We start from the raw sequence: 19530 nt of genomic DNA, 5'->3' as shown, positions 1-19530 counted from the left end.
ATTTTTGCAACCAAAAATGGCTAAGTAGACGTTCACTGTATTTGTGTCAGTTTTTGTACAATTTAAAAAATCTAACGTTTTTGTTGTTTAATGCGAATTAATTAGGAATTATTTTTAAGGGTTTAATTTTCAGTTTTCGAACCATAAACATCAAATATTTGTCAACAATTTGTTTATGGTAAACAAGCTTTTTGTTCTGTAATTTCGTTTTAGTATAGTCAAAGCAGAGAACACTGCCAATTGATTATACGTTTTAAAAAATTACTTGCATTTTTTTGTTCTAATTTTTTAAAGGTGAACGTTTATGTACTTACCTATAGAAAACATTTATTTTTGTAGATGCAAGCAGACATCATTTCCCTGCAAATTAAATACGTGTGTAAATACAAGTTTGGACTGCATTTAATTGTAGTTAAAATAGTTTGCAAAGTAAGAAAACTTATTATTTTCCGCAGGTGATAACCAACAGTAATTATTTCTAAAAACACTTTAAATAATTTTGATGTTCTAACATTTAGACCCATTCTTGTATTTGTTGGTTTGCAGCATATACGCACAATTTAAATGACTTAATTTTTAAATGCAATCTGATTGCTACATTTTTTTTGCTAAAACAATTATGATTTAGCGGTTTTTAACTGTAGTTTATCTATAAATTTATAGCCAAGATGCGTTGTTTTTTTAGCGCTTTACATCATTAAATAAAATTAGGTGGGAAAATTAATTTATTTAACTTTGCATACCAAACAAGTGCGAGTTGTGTTGCACTTTATTTTTCTTTTCTGCCCAGAAAATGCATGTTTCCGCAGAAAATTCAAACAGGACATGAACATAATTGCAGTATATTTTGTAATATATTTAAACAAAATAGTATAAATTAAAAAATTATACTTTTTTTTATTAAGGTTAAAAAGTAAACATATTGCTTTACATCAAATTAGTCTTTGTTTTTTTATTTTATCTAGAGCATGTTCAAATTTTTAAAAATGAGCTTTTGTTTTAAAAATAATAATTAAATTTATTATTATACATTTTTTTGAATGAAAACATGATAATGGGTCTTTCATGTTTTAAGAAATTATTTACAATTTAGTTCAATGTTAAACCAGTTTTACATTTTATTTATTGTTGTATACAATCACAAGAAAGATAGTTTTCCCAAATAAAACACAAATGGCCATTAAGTTGAAAAGCTGAAAACAAATAGCGACAGCAAATGCAGCCGCGTTGTCGACGGCAGCAGAGAACTCTGCGCAACGGCGCAAAACGAGTCTTGAATACATAATAACTTCCTCTTATTATTTCTTTTATATTACCGCACACAATAATGACAGTACACGAAAGAGGAAGCGATAGTTAAATTGTCTCCCCTGTTCTTCTATATTATTGGGACCGAAAATGCTCGCGTATGCGAGAGAAGTGGGCTAAATATTGTTCTTTCCAAAACCCTAGTGACGGCTACATATTCCGATCAATAATATACCTTAAAGTTTCGGAAACGCTTTCTTCTACCTCTTACATACTCTTTAATAAAACAAGCATACTCTTTTACTATACAAGTAACGGGTGATAGATTAATGATTGGTCACTAATAGTGGTCAATCGCTGTCCAATGATTTTAAATTGAAAAAAGCTGGCTAGGCCATCAGCAAAGAAATCGTAAAAAAAAAGGTACTAATTGCACTTACCTTTGTTTAATGATTAAATAACATTCCAACATTTATTGTCCCAAAAATAAATATAAAACTGTGTCGTTACATGTTTGCAATACTTTTACCACGAAACTACAGAGAACCGAACGCACACACTTAAACTCCAGCCAGGAATCGAATAACTTCAGAAAACAGTTTATCAAAATTAAGTATTCATTTCCAAAAAATTGTTAGCGTCGTGTTATTTGGTTGCACATATCTCGCGCTTACACTTTTGTCTTTGAAAATAACTGAAAGCTGGCGCGCGCACCACCAGTCCAGTCAAGAGCCGAAAAACAACTGAAAACAGATCACCTAGATTAAGTTTCACGTCACAAGAAGGCGACAACGATCTCTGCCACTTGCAACGTCGTATCTTCCTCTCTCTCTTTGCGAATTTTCCACTCTTCCAATAACCACCACACCACAACCAGCATGTACCCAAAAGCTGTTTATGGCAGAGCAAATCAGCAAACACGCAAATACGTACATACACGCTACCGTTTCTTTAATTTTATATACTGGAAAAATTAAAACAATTGAAGATATCGCATGATAATAATAATAAAATATTTTTACATTTATTGTAGCTTTTTCCTACTGGTATCAGATTAAAAAAAAAAAATAAACAAAATGATAAAAAATAATATTTTCATAGTATTATTTTCTTATTAACTAGATATATGTTATATATAAATATATGTATAGATATTAATATTTGTTCAAGAACAAGTTATTAAAGCTACCAAAATTTTAAGTTGTTTTTTGTTTTTGTAATGAAAATAAAGTTTTCCAAATATAAGCGCTTCCAGACATAGCAGACCTTTCGAGCATTTAAGAACAAATTCCATTGGTATTAGCGTTAATGAAGTTGTTGCTAATCTCAAAGGAAAAATAGAAAATGAAAACAAAACGCAAAAATATGTTTGCAAAAGGCATTGTCAATGCGCTGGGCAACACATGCATACGGCGATTTTTGTTTGTTATAGGCGCGCATGCATATGTATATACATGTAAATTTGGTGGCGCATATATTTTTAAATTGGGCATCTATGATGTTGCACCCTATTTGTTCAATTTCAAAGTTTTGCACTTAAAATGCTGATTGCAAAATACGAACCGAATAGCGAATAGTTTTAGCACTGTAATTCAATAAAGCCGTTGCACGCTCTCTGCGAACGTGCAAAAAAATGTGACGAAGAAAACCAAGTAATAACCTACTGTAAATCAAACATATCCACGCCATTGCTCTTTCAGCTAATTTTGTTTTTGCAACTTCTCTTTCTATAGAAAAAGCAATCGCCATATATGTACATGTGCTGCTCAGCGCATTGACAATGCCTTTTACAAAAAGGTTTTTGCGTTTTGTTTTCATTCTCTTTTTTTTTCGTTTAGATTGGCAACTAAAACTTTATTGACTTTACCGATAGTTGGCTAATACAATTGCAATTTTTTTTGGATGCCTAAAAGTCCTGTTTTTGTAATGAAAGTAAAGTTTCCCAAATATAAGCGCTACCAGACATAGCAGACCTTTCGAGCATTTAAGAACAAATTCCATTGGTATTATTAGCGTCAATGAAGTTGTTGCTAATTTCAAAGGAAAAATAGAGAATGAAAACAAAACGCAAAAATATGTTTGCAAAAGGCATTGTCAATGCGCTGGGCAACACATGCATAAGGCGATTTTTTTTTGTTATAGGCGCGCATGCATATGTATATACATGTAAATTTGGTGGCGCATATATTTTTAAGTTGGGCATCTATGATGTTGCACCCTATTTTTTCAATTTCAAAGTTTTGCACTGAAAATGCTGATTGCAAAATACGAACCGAATAACGAATAGTATTAGCACTATAATTCAATAAAGCCGTTGCAAGCTCTCAGCGAACGTGCAAAAAAATGTGACGAAGAAAACCAAGTAATAACCTACTGTAAATCAAACATACCCACGCCATTGCTCTTTCAGCTAATTTTGTTTTTGCAACTTCTCTTTCTATAGAAAAAGCAATCGCCATATACATATGTACATGTGCTGCTCAGCGCATTGACAATGCCTTTTACAAAAACGTTTTTGCGTTTTGTTTTCATTCTCTTTTTTTTCGTTGAGATTGGCAACCAAAACTTTATTGACTTTACCGATAGCTTGCTAATACAATTGCCATTTTTTTTTGGATGCCTAAAAGTCCTGTTATGTCTGGTTGCGCTTATATTTGTGCTACTTCATTTTTTCCATCTAAAACTGTTTTTGTATTTGCGTGTGCTTTTGGGTACCTCCCGTAAGTGTGGTATTCATTGAAAGAGTAGAAAATTCGCTGCGGAGAGAGAGAAATAGAGAGATGCCTGACAGTGATCGTTGTCGTCTCCTTGTGATGTAGAACTTAATCTAGATGATCTGCTTCAGTTGTTTTTTGCTTCTTAAGTGGAGCGGAGGTGTGTGCGCGGTCAGCTCTCAGTTCGTTTCGGGAAAAAAGTGCAAGCGCGAGATATGCACGCGTCGTGTGAGAATTTTTTTTGGTAATGAATACCTAATCTTGATGAACTGTGTTTTAAAGTTCTTTGATTCCTGGCTGGAGTTATAGTTTGTGCGTTCAGTTCTCGGTTCTTTCAGTGTAAAAGCATTGAAAACATGTAACGGACGATCGTTTTGTATATATTTTGGTGAAAATAAATATAGGAATGTTATTTAATCATTAAACAAAGGTAAGTGAAAGTCCTATAATTTTTAATTGTTTCCTTTTGTTGTATCCGTTATCTATCTGGAAATCTTTCCTGCACTTTAATTGATGACAATGTTATTAAACAAAAACAAAGAAAGCCTTTTAATCTTAATCATTTTCCGATATCAAGTTTTTTGAAGATTTACCACTAAATTATGTACAAATATCTATATGTTTTTTTTAATGAAATTTTTAAAACAAATTGAACAAAAATGTTTAAACGACATTTATTAAAGAAACTTAGATATCACAAAAATAATCAAATTAAACGTACAGTGGGAACTTTGGCATATGTAGGCAGTAATATTTTTGTTTTACATTCAAAAAAAAAGTTTCTATTAGATATTTTTATATAAAAAATATTTCCTTTTGCGTCTAAGCCCTTGTGTATTATAAAGGCTATAAAGCAAGTGGGATTCGAAAAAAACAAATTTTGGATGATTTCTGGCCAAATATGGTTTTGTTTTTCTATCAGAACTTTAGTCAACTCGACTTTCGTAGTATTATAAGTTTCGTATTATTGTCTTGCAAATTTCTATCGATATGCCAACAAAATCTAGGCGACACCCAACACTGCCACGCCCACACATTTTAATAATGTTCGGATTATTATTTATTTTATTTATTGTACACACACACTTTATTTTTTAATTTTTGTCCGTTTTTTTTATTTGTTTTGCCAATTACTACCGGTATACCGAAAACAATATTTTACTTTTTCGATATTGTTAAATTACTTTAATGAATTTTACATTTTGTTGAATCCGAGTCTTGACTTTGGGGCTAAACAGGAAAATTCTTATTTAATAAGTTGGTTTAATTCTATAACTTTAAAACCGCGGTGCAAGCCAAATGCGGGCGCTTCATGGGTTGATTTTAATTCTGATAATTTAGTTTACGAATATAAATACAATTATCCCTTGCTAGAGTAGATATTATTTAATAGTTTTTTATTTATTTTTATATTACCAAAGATAATTAGATAATACCGAATTGAAATAACGGATTTTTAAATTATTTTTAATCGATCATCTTCAATCTGTATGTTGGCTCTAGTCGGTGGATTCCATTTTCATTACAAATTTCTCCATTATGGCGTTAAGTCGCTTACGTTCCTTTAACTGCTGCTGCATTAAATCCGCTATCTGCGTACCCAGTGCTAATAATGCCTCGGTGTTAGCTTTAGTTCGCTGGGCGTTTAAACGGGATCGTCTATTTAAATCACTAAGCTCTCTTGCTATATCCAAAAGAACCGGAACAGAACGTTCTTGTTCCATTTCTGAAGCATTTTCTTTAATACGCTTTCTTTTTTTAGGAGTAGTCTGTGATGTGTTAGCGCTAAAGCTATGCTCTAATTGAACACCTGTACGTCTAATATTGATGGAGCAATCTTCATCCTCATACTCGTCTGAAAAATAATAGTGGTAAAATAAGCTTTACTTAAACGCTTGCTTACGATTATCTGTCACCGTGGAATCGTCTTGGTCGGTTTTTATGCATTTTAGAGAAACTCCGTGGCTTATTTCAGTTTGAGCCCTGGGGCAGGCTTCGGCGATGGTGTCTGCCATATCGTATAAGTCGCAGATTACAGCAACTGCATCCTCCAGGGGAGTGAGAGTATCTTGGTATAGCGATCCTTTGCCAGTAGCCTTAGGGTCCTCTAGCCGATTATTAGTAATTTTTTTTCGAATACAACTTTTCCAGTCTTTCCAAACCTGAAAAAAATTGTCTAAAATGGTAGCTAGTTTAATTTAGTTGTATTTACCCGTTTCCATTCGCTGGCTTCCTTGACAGGGGGTCCAACACTATTTAGCTCATTTGACAATCTCTTCCACGCTGCCTCCGCAACTTGCTTGTCGCCTTTAAGATAATTTTTCGAGATGATTGGATGCCGTTCCATGAATGCTACGAAGATTGCATCCTGTTGCGCTGTTCTGTGCTTACCCCTGAAACAATCCAAAAAACCCAAAATAATTATTACTGCCGTCTCCGAAATTTTCCTCCTGGAATTCTTATGAATACAAATTTCAACACAGCATATTCCTTTGATTTCTGCTTACTTACATTACGATGGGGATTTAATTGCAAGACAAATATTGTCTTTTATAGACGATAAAAACTATATTCTTCTTATATTTTATTTTTTCCTATATTCCCTATTTTTTGTTGTCATTTGCAACTTGTGTGGCTTTACCTTTGACAATTCAAAAATACCACTAAAAATTTGTTTAAGATACTGAAATATAATTATTGCACGGACTTGAACCCTTAACAATGGTTTCGGAGACTCAAACCATGTAGAATGTTCTACTAAATAATGATTTTCTGAAAATTTGTTAGAAGAAAGGTGGCGTACGTCAAGGCTGGAAGCCCAAACCATATAACTTTTAAAAAAGAGAAAATGCAATAGTCAAGTTTTTCGACTAACAGATACCCCGTTACTCAGCTAGGGGAAGAGCGAACTAGAAATTTTAATATTTTCTGAAAAAGTGGTAGATATTATAAAAAAAATAAAATACAAAAATTACAAAATTTGTTAAAAGTGTTGGCGTCAGTTGGGTGATTTGTGGGCGTTTTAGAGTGGGAGTGGCAAACGTTTTTTTTGGAAAATAAAATAATTAAAATTTATCAAAACATTTTTTAAAAGTATGGGCGTGACAGTTTTTGGCGTTTTGTGGGCGTGTCAGTTTTGTGCCGTTTATCGGCGTAGCAAAAAGTTTTTGGGCAAATCGGTAGAAATTTAGAAGACTAATTAAAAATATCAAAACATATTTTAAAAGTGTGGGGTTGGCAGTTTTGGGCAGTTTGTGGGTGTGAAATAAATAAACAAACTTGCGCTCCGGCTATATTTAATCACTTGTAGAGTAAAAGAGTATCGTTGAAAAGTATGTAACAGGGAGAAGAAAGTGTTTCCGACCATATAAAATATATATTTTCTTCATTAGGATCAATATCAAAGTCTATCTGACCATGTCCGTCTGCCTGTCCGTTTGATCGTCTCGATTCCAGGAACTATGAAAGCTTGTTACAATTAAGGATGCAGATTGCGGAGACAGGCCCACCGCATGTTTGTTTCCAAATGTTGCTACACCCACTCTAACGCCCACAAATCTCCCTAAAATTTCAGGCCCTCACTTTTGAGTTTTTTTCATTTTATTATTGTTTGTTTTTCTTTTTATTATTTTTTTTTTCAATTTTTATCGTTTTTCTAGAAAAATGTTAAAATTTATTTTTCGCACCCCCATTACCTGACTAACGGCTATCTTATGGTTCAAGAACTCGACAATAGCGTTGTTTTAAATTGGAGTTAAAAAAGTAATAAAAAAATGTTTTCCGTCGTTAGAAGGTAATCGTGTGCAATTTCGAATACGGAAGCATTGCTGCTTCTATATATATTATATATTTTTTTCTCGCACATGTTATGAGCAATGGTTATCTAATTGCCGACATACTTGACAATAACGTAATCTTCTGTTGTTCTTACAATAATTGCTTACATATCTATCAATTTTATCATCATAAAACATGTTAAAATTTTTTTTTGCAAATATATAGGTCTTACGTTAAAATACTACCTTAGAAATGTATGGGTATGTTAGCAAACTCGGTACACGTCCCCGTGTATGTTCATCATCATTATCTACATTTCTGATTCTCGTCATGTTGTGGTAAATCCATTTAAGTTTTTAAGTTGTGTTTTATGTACTTGAGCACAAATTTGATGTCCGCACGTAATAGGGCGTTTTCCTCCCCGTTGGTTTTCTTCCCGTACCTTCGAAATTTTGAGTTGCACAGTCCGGCCATCATTTTATTGCACTTGAAAACTTAATTAGGCCAAAATGCGGTGTGAAAGCCTATCGATGGAAGAGAGAACTTTCATTTCGACAGCTGTTCTGGCTTTTTATTACACGCATCAAAGGTAATTTGTTACAAATTTGATGTGTTTCTACTTTCTGCCAAACGATAAAAAAAAAAAAAATGGAGATAAATCCTGGGAGTTGGTTGTGCTTGAATTAACATTGTCTGTGGATATTCGTCTTACCTTTGAAACATTTCGTTGGTTCTATGATCAGCAACCTTTTTTAACAAGCTGCCGTGTTGTCCCTTTTCCCTATTAAATAAAGTTTTAATGGTTACTTTTGGTGGCTTACCATTGCGATGGTTAATTTTGCTTCAATAAATCAAGCTGCACTAAACATAAGTACATTCTTAGAAAGCAATTTTTATATAACAATTGGTGGTAGCATGGTGACTAGTCTATGGTTTATTATATGTTTTCCTTGCTTACTTCGTTTATAAATTTCAAATTTGCATTACAAAAAAATAAACATTTTTGTTTTTCCTGATTGGTGTTGATGTTATCCCCAATCTAGTTTTGTTTCATCCTTGCGCATACATTATAACTGTAGCGCTGAGGCTGGCCCTTGGAGGATGACGATAAATTTATTATTTAAATTTTCGTAGCTGATTTACTTGCATTTGTTATTCAATATTAGGGCCATGAATTCGGCATTGTTTTAATTCACTTTAAACCACATAAATTTAACTTTACATGCAAGGCGACAACTCACGTGCCCCTGAGTGGCGTCAGCGGGCAAGTACGTAATCGTTGCCTTGTGCGTTTGTAAGTGTGAGCTACTCGTTTAATGCTATGAAAATGTCGCGGGAGGGAGAGACTTAGCTAAGCACGCTTAATTCAATCAAAAACACGATCTACTGCCTGTTGAATCGTTAGTAGACCGCTTGGCTGCAACAACTACAGTTCATTCAAATCACAAACGGACATATCGTAAAGCCATTGTGAAAAAACCGCTTTACAGATGATTTACTATAGGTGTTTTGAGGGCTCCGTGTTATTGCTGGTGTGCCTGGCGTTGCAGTATACTGTAATTTTTGCAAACTTGCGTAAGTATCCAATTGCATCGATTTCAAGGGATTATCTTGTTACGCATTTCAATTTCTGTTGATGTGTGAATGGCCTTGAATAAAATAAATAATAACGTTTCTAATTGGGTTTCACGTCAAATTGTAAGTTCTTATTTTCGCTTTTCTGTTAGCATCCACAATTAAACCATGCCCCCGCAACGAACCTCTTCTGGAGCGCTGTATCATTAACGCTGTGTACCAAATAAGGCCATTACTAGTGCACGGAAACCTGGGGGATGGCTTTACAACACCCCCATTAGAACCGTTGTCCCTAGATAATATTGAACTAGGACTAAGTAGTCAGTTTCAAGCTGTTTTCACGGACCTTGAAGCCAATGGAGGAAGTAACTTTGTCATTGACCGTCTTATGTACTTAAGTATTAGCATTATGAAAATGTTTATTCTAAGATATTAATTTTTTGCATGAAGTGCCAAACCGTTAGACACATCGTACGATCTCTGGATTACACTCCCGCGCATTGACTTTAGAGGGAAGTACTCGCTGCACCTTAATTGGCTACTTCTAGACATAAAAGGAAAGGGAAATATGCAGGGATATTGCGGTAGGTTTTAACTTTGAACATAAAAACTAAAAAACAACTCATTTGCTTTATATTAGAAAACGCAAGAGCATTCGTTAAAATTCGTGGCTCTCGCTATCTGCGAAATGGCAAAGAATATGTGAAGTTCACCAAGATGACCATGCGCATTGATTTTGAGGATTTTAAATTAAACTTTGCAAACCTATTCAGCGGCGATCGAATTTTGGGGGACGTAGGAAATAAACTTATTAATAACAATCAAGAATTATATCTGAAAGAGATTGTGCCTGGCTTAGAGCAAGGACTTTCGAAAAAATTTTTAGATGTGGCGAATGAAATCATTGCCAGCGCTACATTTGATGAGATGTTTCCCCCTGGAAAGACGTTCATCAATCCGATAACACAACCGCCTAGATTACCATCATCGGTTCTCGGTCCAGATATATTTGAGCCCCCCTTTGAAGTTGGAAATCCCGATGGAAGTATTTTAAATAAAGTGTCCTTTTAAAACTGATTTTAATTAAATAATTCATTTGTGGGCCAATATTATTGATGATAACCTACACTCTTTTTGGGAAATTTTTGATAATATAATGTATTGCCCATTTAAAATTGTATAAACTATTTCTTTGTTAAATGGAAATTTTTGTGTTTTATATTACATTGTGAAATTATATAAAAATTATGATCAAGGCTATGAATAACTTTTAAAACCTCTTCGAAGTCTGTTTTTGGATTTTAATATTAGGCTTGTACTCTTTAAAATGTAAAGTCACATCTAACTGCACCATGGGGACAGCTTAGAGGGGGCACATATACACTCTATCCGAGCAATACACCTTGAGCATTGTGCGCGGGACTATTTGTTGGCCCTCTCTTGCTTTTGATTAATCACCGGCCACGACATAGATGAATTTACAGAGATTTTTTTCTTCAAAAGTTTTTACTTTCATTTCAGGGAGGAGGGCAGTTAATTGCGTTGGATGGACTTGGGTTGCCAAAAAGTGTTGCTGCCCTGGTGATATTCAGCTGGCTATAATTAAATTCATGCGACGCAGCTGTCACTGGCCAAAAAAAGCATTATCGACTTTTAGGTGCTTAATATTTCAAATGAAAATGTTTTTGATGTAAACAGAGGGAAGCCAAAGTAAAACCTTGGCAACATCTTCCACTTCCGTACTGACCAATGCCTTGCAAAGTGTCGTCGGCATTAATTTCATTTATTAATTTTTAACTACGCCCGCGCACCAAAATAAAAGGAACTTGATAAATGGAGAGCTTGCAGGAGGAGCGTTATGTAGAGTGTGCGCTGGGAGGTGGTTTGAAATCTTTTTCTTTTCTTTCATTGTACGAGTATTCATTTGTTGTTGCTTTTTTTTCCGCTTCTTTTTTCGACCTTTTTTGCTAATTTTTTTTTTAATTCTTTGCTTTTCACTTGAAAGCCGCTCAAAACGTTGAGATGCTCCGAGGCCCGCTAATGTCCTTTCTTTTATCATTAAGTAGAAAACGTGGGTGTCTTTTTTGGGGATTGTAAGATGGAGGGTGGTTCATTTTGGGCGTGGCAAGACTGTTTTGTTTGAATGAATGGGGGTTATGGGATACACAGGTATTTTTGCTACCATTAGAGATATCCTAGCTTGGTCGGCCTAAGTTACAATTTCGTGAAAGGAAGGGAAAAAAGCTAATTTATATAAAGCTTGTAAATAACATTTTAAAAATAAATAAGCAATTTATATAAAGAGCTTACTGCTTTGTTATACATAATTGCACTGCAAATATACCGGTATAAAACATTACAAAATACAATATTTTTTTTTTGTTTTTTTTAGTTCCCAAATTTTGAAAATCATCTTTGAAAAGTTTTGGGTCAGAATGCTATATTTGACTGACAATTTATAGAAAGACCTTACTGACATGTTATACATTATTTCACTGCAAATATAACAATATTAAACATTGCTATGACATACAATTTTGTCATTAATATTTAGGCTGCCATTTTTGTAAAATCAACTTTGAAACGTATAGGGTAAAGTATAGTATGCTATATCTGACTAAAGTTGGCTTCGTTTCTGGCCACAGTTTCGCAGTCGCAATTGCATCCAAACTCAGCTTTGGGGTATAGGTTTACAATTGTTGGTGAAGCGAAACGTTCTTCGCAAGAGGCATACTGTCGGTGATGGTGAATGAAGGCAAGACTGAGCCTGTCATTGAATCTACGATGGGGCTTATTGCTGAAAGCTTTGTACCTTTGAAAAAGTTCTCGCATTATTTCGTTAGGGTACTTAAGATAGTTTCGCGGAATCGGATATGACGTTATTGCAGTATTACAGCGGATTTTTTGTTCATCCTGTATCACCGACGTCTTTAAATTATCATTTTCCCACATCCCCTTCTGAATTTGTCCTGTATGCATATGGTAGAAAACACCCTCGCCATTTTTGTATCCACGTGCAAAGTGTCCTTCGTACCGATTTCCATTGGCTAGTTTATATTAAAATGTTAATTCGGAAGAACCATTAAAACTATTATTATTTTCGAACCGTAAAACATGACCCCAAGTCCGTGCCGGAAATCTGTCTCCCATTCGCCCGCATAGATATTCCCATTGTTGTACCACTGGATGCCCAAACCGTGCCGTCGATTTCTTATCCATTTTCCAAAGTATACGGATCCGTCGGAATAGAATTGTTTACCTTCTCCACATTTCATGTCATCGTACCATCTTCCCGAATATATCAGTTGTACTTCAGTTCCGCGTTTTCGTAGCATTGATCCAATTCCTTGTCGTTTGTTCATCACCCAGTCCCCTTCATAAATGAGCTGGCCATCAGGATGTTTTTTACCAAAAAAGTATTGGCAAGTTCGTTTTGCCGTCTTTTTGACACCCCAGCCCTGGTGTTTGTTGCATAACCAGTATCCAGAGTAGGTCCCACCTCCAGGATAATAGAAAGTGGCTCTTCTGCCCGAGCTGCAGATAGGTTTATTGGGACAAAAAAATCGTTCCAGGCAGGTACTCATACTGTCAAAAAAAAATTTGACTTGGACACTTTAAGATATGCTAATGTGAGAGCTAGGATATGCATGACAATAGAAAATTTATTAAATTGATACAGAAGGAAATGTAAATACTTTGATTTATATTTTTCAATAACTCGACCCTTGAGCAACTCAACATATGAGCAGAAACTACCAAACGGTACGGGGTTTTTAGAATCGCTTTACCATAAATTTCGGGGAAAGTTTATGTTAACGATTTGCGTGTGAATAAGCCGTAATCATATTATTAGGATTGGAAAGCGAAAAGGTAAATGGTTGTGTATGAGTTGTGGATATTGAATAGATTTCTTTTTTTGTGGCACTTAAAGTTTTTGATGAATGAAAAACCGATTTACCGAGGGTTTAAATGATAATAGATTAATAAAGAAAATGCTTTTAAAATCAAACTTTCGGGATTTTCTTATCTTGCCTTAACATTTCTGTAGATGCATTTAAATTGTCAATATCTGTTAAATATAAATAAATATTAATTATTTTTAGTTTATATAATTTATAACTCTTTGATACATACTATAACATAAAAAAATAAAAGCTGCCAAATAATCAGATAACATTTATCATAGTTGTTTTTCATCATAAAGTGGGGTATACACCAGCTTTTCAACAATATATAATTTGGGTTTAAATTTAATTATAAATATCATATAGTTGTCGGAAAGGTAATTAAAAACAAGATAGAACGCTATAGTCGAGTTCCCCGACTATCTGATACCCGTTACTCAGATAGTGGGAGTGCGAAGGAGAGTCTTCAACACTGACAGTTTGTGGAAGTTAGAGTGGGCGTGGCAAAAAGTTTTTTGGCAAATCGATAGAAATTTACAAGACTACAAAAATGAAAAAATATCAAAACATTTTTTAAAAGTGTGGGCGTGGCAGCTTTGGACGGTTTGTGGGCGTTAGAGTGGGCGTGGCAACATGAATCGACAAACTTGCGCTGCTTAATCTCAGCTTTCTAGCTTTTGTAGTTCCTGAGATCTCGACGTTCATACGGACGGACAGACGGACGGACGGACGGACAGACGGACATGGCCAGATCGACTTGGCTATTGATCCTGATCAAGAATATATATACTTTATATGGTCGCAAACGCTTCCTTCTGCCTGTTACATACTTTACTCTACGAGTAACGGGTATAATAATAGAAAATAAGTCATATCATAAAGTCTTGTTATTCGGTATACAAAATTGTTATTTTTGGTATTTACTTACTTTTTTAGGGTTTACTCTAAGTGATAGCCTGTAAGTAAACGACTATAAAATAAAAATAAAATTGGTCGTATAAGGATTGTTTTAAACTATTAAACGAAACCTATTAAGCCAAACCTATTAAATCAAATCTATTTTTATGTTAGGATGATGGCAGTTGTACATAAGTTCATTCATCGAATTTCTTCCTTCGGTAGCAACAGAATCGAAATCCACCTATGTGCTGAATATATGCAAGTGACAGGCGCTTTAATTTTTCTTCCTGTTCGACAGCTTGTATTTGGACTGTATATGATAAGCCTAATTAAGTAGGTTGCTGCTTATTTTTTTGTACGGAAAATCACAGTAAAGGCAAACGTTCGGTTTTCGTTGCTCTCTTTGTATCCATCCCCTTGTATTCATGAACTTCAAATAAACAAATCAACGACAAAGAAGAAAAATATAAAACTCAAATAAGTACAACTTTTTTTTTTCGGTTGAGTGAAATGGAAAATTTTAATTGCTTTGCCAATATATATCTATAAAACATACAGTGATTTTTCTTTATAGGAAAGTGTGCAACCAAAAAGTTAAACATTTTCATGTGTATTAAGCATTAAACAATTAAATTGTGATTTTGAATATCATATATAATTGATACGCATCGCAACGCTACCATAGGGTGAGCGCTTAATCCAAGAGAAAATTTTAATCTCTGTTAGGACTCACAATATTACCAATATCGATTATAAATAGTTTTAAGACGCATCATCGTAAAATTAAATATGCCCAAGATAACCCTTTAAATATTATATAAATCATAGGGGATGTTTATTAATAGCCACGCAGCCATTAGATAAAGTGAAAGAGTAAGGTCCGACAGCATAAAATACATATCATTTATGTGGGGTTGTTTTCTCCGTTGTTGAGATAACCATCGTGGTAGAAAGCTTTTTGTTTTAATTTAACCCTTTTATATCCAACCTATGCCTAGTGGGCAGTGGCCAAACATCCAATAAGGGGTCACCGCCTGATTAACCCCTTTTTCGTAATTAAGGGTGTGAGCCACTACTGCCACACCCACGAAAACCCCACACATAGGCAATATTTTCAAAATCGAAAAATGTAAACAATTTATTTACGAATAATTATACCCGTTACTCGTATAGTAAAAGGGTATACTAGATTCGTTGAAAAGTATGTAACAGGCAGAAGGACCATATAAAGTATATATGTATATTCTTGATCAGGATCAATGATATTTTTTCATTTTTGTCGACTCGACTACAGCGTTCTCTCTTGTTTTATTTTTTGGTGGGGGTAGTCAAAACTTGAGTTTCTTTGATTTGCATGCGCTAAAGTTTCTTCAACTGGAAAGAAAAACAGAAAACGAGCACCAACAAAAATTTGAGCTTGAAACAAATTAACAGTCCAATGATTATTTTCAAAAGCAAAGGACGAGAAAGGCAAAGTTTGAGTCTATGGTACTTATCATATCCCTCCCTTCTCCTTTCTGGGGGGCCAGTTCAAAAATTAGAAAAGGGCATAATTTTAATGAACTTTCTTTTTGAGTCGCGACCTCCAATCAAATAAATACTGCCTGGTATCCAAAGCAGCTGTCGAATAAGGACTTACAATTTTCCATTCCGCTCTGCCCACTTGTCTTGGGTTTTGAGTACTCTGAGCCTTGATGGAAGTTTTTTTTGTCAAAATTTGTTTGCAAAGTATAGGTAATATACAGCTTTAGTTGATATAGACTAGCTTAAATAGTGAACGAAACGACGCCCAGATCATATGATATTTGTAACTCTAACATTACTCGCCTAATTAAATTTGAGTTTTATGTAGTAGCACCTACTCATTTAATCTGATAACTTGACCCGAGCTTCAAACATTTTCGATGGCACAGAAACTGCTCTCGAACAAAGGCCACCAGTAACAACTCAAGTTAAGATTCCTATGCAGAAGTATATTTAATGTCATAATAAAGAAAATAACAAATCAAAAGATAATATTGATTTGTGTTTTGCAATTAAATAATTTGTTGATTGGGCTTATAAAACAAAAAAACAAATTGTTTTAAAAGTTCGATATGTAATCAGCGATATTCACCCTCAAGTATTATTCTTTATCTATTAATATGTTTTAATCTATAAGCCCTAAACAAAAATTGCCGCTTTAAATGTCTTTGAGAATCAGACACGAAGCACACAAATAGATAGATCTCTATTCTCTGAGGAGAAACAAACCCGAAATGATTGATTAGAGGCTTGGTTAGACAGTTAGGTAGGCATTAAAGACCTCAATGTGCTCCGAACTCAATCTTGCCTAATATTTCACGCTCATTTATGGTATTACTGGAACAGACAGCGATGCACCCTCCCCTTTACAATAGACTTAACTCTTGAACGGGCCCAAAAGGAATTGCAACTGTGGATCAAAGGATCACAATAGAGCGGATGGGAAAAATAAAACCAATGCCCGCTTGACATTTGGCTGCTAAACAAACAAATACTGCAAAAAAGGAGAGCTGCAAGGAAAAGAACGGAGAAAAACGGACAATCTGGCAAGTACCCATTCATTGCGGGGGTGATACTCAGGTCAATCAAAGGCTAGGATCTGACGTGTGCAGTTGCTCTACGGTGTTGCCTTTCGTTTTAGGAAAGGGAATATGAATCCGCTTCCTTGTTAAAAAATGGAAACTGAAATTGAAATTGTGTCATTTCATGCCATAACCTGAAACGAATGGGGAGGGGCAATACCAAGGGACACATATACACCTGGTCTTCAATAGGTTCTACGTTCTTTGTGTAGCCAGCTTCCTTTTAACTGACATTTTTAATTGTTTGCGTTTAACCGTTATCAGAAGAAAATTACGAATGCAGAGGAGACGCAAATTTATCGAAAATTGTATTTTTCTGTGGGGTTTTTATGGCCTGAACTCTTGTCGTGGCCAGTTGCCCATTAAGCTTACTTCTAAGTGTCATTCAGCCCCGTTCTCCCCGGTCTCTCCGCGATTTCTCCATCAGAGCGCTTTGCACTTGAAAAATTTGCGCATGCACAGCAATTTCTTGCCTTGCTTTTCACTTTGTTTCTCATTTTCATTTTCATTTCCTTGCCTTCTTCTTATACCAATCTTAATTTTTTGTTGGTGCTTCTTTGGGGTTGAAAATAATTCATTTATGCAAATGAGGGGGTGTTTAAAATTAAGCAAAGAGCACGTAGGCAGAAGCAGCACAAAAAACAACAACAGCAAGAAGCGGCAGAAATAATGAAGGAGGTGACTCGCTAAGTGGAATGAAAAAGGGAACAAATTCGGGCAGTGCGGGCAGTAAGGCCATAAACAAAGGTTTTTCGCTCTCTCCCTAGAATCCCCAAAAACCCCTGGGTGTCCTATATATTTCCGAGCAGTTTCCATATTTTCTTTTGTTAGATATATGTTACAAGTTTAAGCTGTCCATAGAAGCTTTGGTTAAAAAAGGGGAGAGAACCGCACGAAGTTTGAAAAGGTAAAACACCTCAAAGTAGGATTAGCTAGAATATATCTGGTACCTCAAAAGAAAATCCTTGTTTGTATTTACATTTCTAGATCGGACGAGAAACAATTAAAACTTAAATACAATTTTATATACTTTCAAGTAAACAGCTTCTTGCTCCAGCCAAATGGCGATAATGGCCATGGATGCATCATGCCCCTTTTCAGCACAAACAACAATCGAAATTCAAAGCACTGAAAGGAGTAGCTCAGCCTTATCATGAAAAACATGACATTTATTACGGTCTATTAGCGATGAGAAACGAGTCGGAGAGGGGGAGTGGATAACTTACATACGTTGGTGTGAGGTCATGCGAATCCTTTACTGTTTTGAGGGTGAAGAGTGTGTGCGACCGAGTAGGTGAAAGGCAACGATTTGTAATGCTTTCTGTGTGAGATTTTTTATGCAAATATAACACACATGCATATGGCCACGGAAGTTAGACGGGGAAGCCAACACAAAATGTTTACGCGTGCTGCTTCTGTGGCCACATACGCATATGTGACGACTGAACGGAAAAAGAGAGCTGAAGCTCAAGCCAGAGTAGGAGTAGGAAGGGCCGTGCCCTCGCCTCGAGCGGTTGTTTGTGTTTTTTTTTTGTTTCTTTTTCACCACGCTGAAAGGTTAAATGTTGCTACTAGGCACATAATTTTGTCAAGTGCTGTCAGGGGGTCTTACACTCCATCCTAAGCTTTCACTTATTTGTGTTGTTTCCGACCCTTACGTGCACAGAGTAAAGTGTCTAATAGGAAACTAACAACTTAATTAATTCCATTGCCATTTATCTTCAGTCTGGAAAGATACATATTCGCCAAGCAAATCAACAAATTTCTATTGGTCAAACTTTGGCGTATTCGAATAGTCTTTTCTTCAACTTTTACTATACGGCCTTATTTCAAATACGATTTATTTATGCGAAAGTTTAGCTCCAAGCTCATACGCGATTGACTGCTTCGACTTACTTACTGTCCTGTTAAAGAATTTGTATTACTTATTTTTCTGCGCCAGTACAAAGTTATTACAAAAAATAAGTCTTTAGTCGAGTAGTTATCCTTAATCATAATCAATAGCCGAGAGGGTTTGGAACTTTAAAAGCTAAGAAGATTCAGATTATGCATGCAGCTTCCAGAGACATAGACGCAGCGCAAGATTTTGTTCGACTCTAACGGTCACAAAACCCCAAAAACTGTCATGCCCACACTTTTTAAAACTTTTTTGATATTTTTTGTTTTAATTTTTGATTAGCCAATTTCTATCGCTACACAAAAAACAAGAACTCGACCGCTCTATTAGGTATACATGTACATATGTATGTATTTGGAATTTTTTAAATTCTCAATTTTTAAGTAAACTTTCACTTTCAAGTTTTGTCGTTGATATACACAAAAAAAACTTCATAATTTTGTATTGCAAAACCATGCTCATGTTATGAACTATTAAATATTCATATGTGTTTTTGTACTAAGAAAACACATTAACCAAATTTGCCTGCGACGAGTGAAACGTTGTCAAAAACTGAATTATTCGTTGAGTTTTCCGGGCACTCACCTAATTGCATTAAAAGAAATGTCTTTATCAGGGAATGTCCAAAGGGCACCCCAAGCCCTAGCGAGGAAAATTGCAGTTCCTTGCTTACTAGGCATATGTTGCCTTGTCTTTTTTGACGCTGCTTCCCCTCTAAGGTTGTCTGTCGCCTGCTTTTCAAATTTTATGACATTTTTACTCGCTGTGGTTCGGAGAACACGAAAGATGTCGAAATAGCAAAGTACTTTTAGTGTTCTTTCCTTTTGAAACAAAAACATTTCTTATTATTTTCTTAATTCTTTGTGTTGGTGTTTTTATGCATTACCTTTTAAGTTTTTATATCTGTA

General features: G+C 35.0%; 3 protein-coding genes across 5 annotated transcripts; 1 reads left to right on the top strand and 2 right to left on the bottom strand.

The window, feature by feature from the left end:
• Window positions 1-5061: 5061 nt before the first annotated feature.
• LOC120446588 lies at window positions 5062-6624 on the bottom strand. Of its 2 annotated transcripts, none has more exons than XM_039627608.2 (4): window positions 6474-6624; window positions 6175-6355; window positions 5866-6124; window positions 5062-5817 (listed from the first exon to the last, which is right to left on the bottom strand). In XM_039627608.2, coding segments are annotated over exons 1-4 (798 nt in total). In that variant the 5' UTR covers window positions 6476-6624; the 3' UTR covers window positions 5062-5461. The 2 variants fall into 2 exon arrangements, with proteins under 2 accessions (XP_039483542.1, XP_039483544.1); XM_039627610.1 differs by having other exon boundaries at window positions 5686-5817; window positions 5879-6124.
• Window positions 6625-9117: 2493 nt separating this feature from the next.
• LOC120445502 (protein takeout) lies at window positions 9118-10466 on the top strand. 2 transcript variants are annotated; one of them, XM_039625950.2, is made up of 4 exons: window positions 9118-9314; window positions 9467-9704; window positions 9765-9898; window positions 9955-10456. In XM_039625950.2, the coding sequence occupies exons 1-4, from the start codon at window positions 9230-9232 to the stop codon at window positions 10383-10385; spliced, it is 888 nt and encodes a 295-aa protein (XP_039481884.1). In that variant the 5' UTR covers window positions 9118-9229; the 3' UTR covers window positions 10386-10456. The 2 variants fall into 2 exon arrangements, with proteins under 2 accessions (XP_039481884.1, XP_039481885.1); XM_039625951.2 differs by lacking the exon at window positions 9467-9704 and having other exon boundaries at window positions 9198-9314; window positions 9955-10466.
• A 1271-nt stretch (window positions 10467-11737) lies between these two features.
• LOC120445365 (MORN repeat-containing protein 3) lies at window positions 11738-12955 on the bottom strand. The gene is made up of 2 exons (XM_039625738.1): window positions 12421-12955; window positions 11738-12361 (listed from the first exon to the last, which is right to left on the bottom strand). The coding sequence occupies exons 1-2, from the start codon at window positions 12896-12898 to the stop codon at window positions 11922-11924; spliced, it is 918 nt and encodes a 305-aa protein (XP_039481672.1). The 5' UTR covers window positions 12899-12955; the 3' UTR covers window positions 11738-11921.
• Window positions 12956-19530: the final 6575 nt, after the last annotated feature.

Source organism: Drosophila santomea, chromosome 2R (genome assembly GCF_016746245.2).
Source record: "Drosophila santomea strain STO CAGO 1482 chromosome 2R, Prin_Dsan_1.1, whole genome shotgun sequence".
Lineage (NCBI taxonomy): Eukaryota > Metazoa > Arthropoda > Insecta > Diptera > Drosophilidae > Drosophila > Drosophila santomea.
This window is presented reverse-complemented; position numbering and strand designations above follow the sequence as displayed.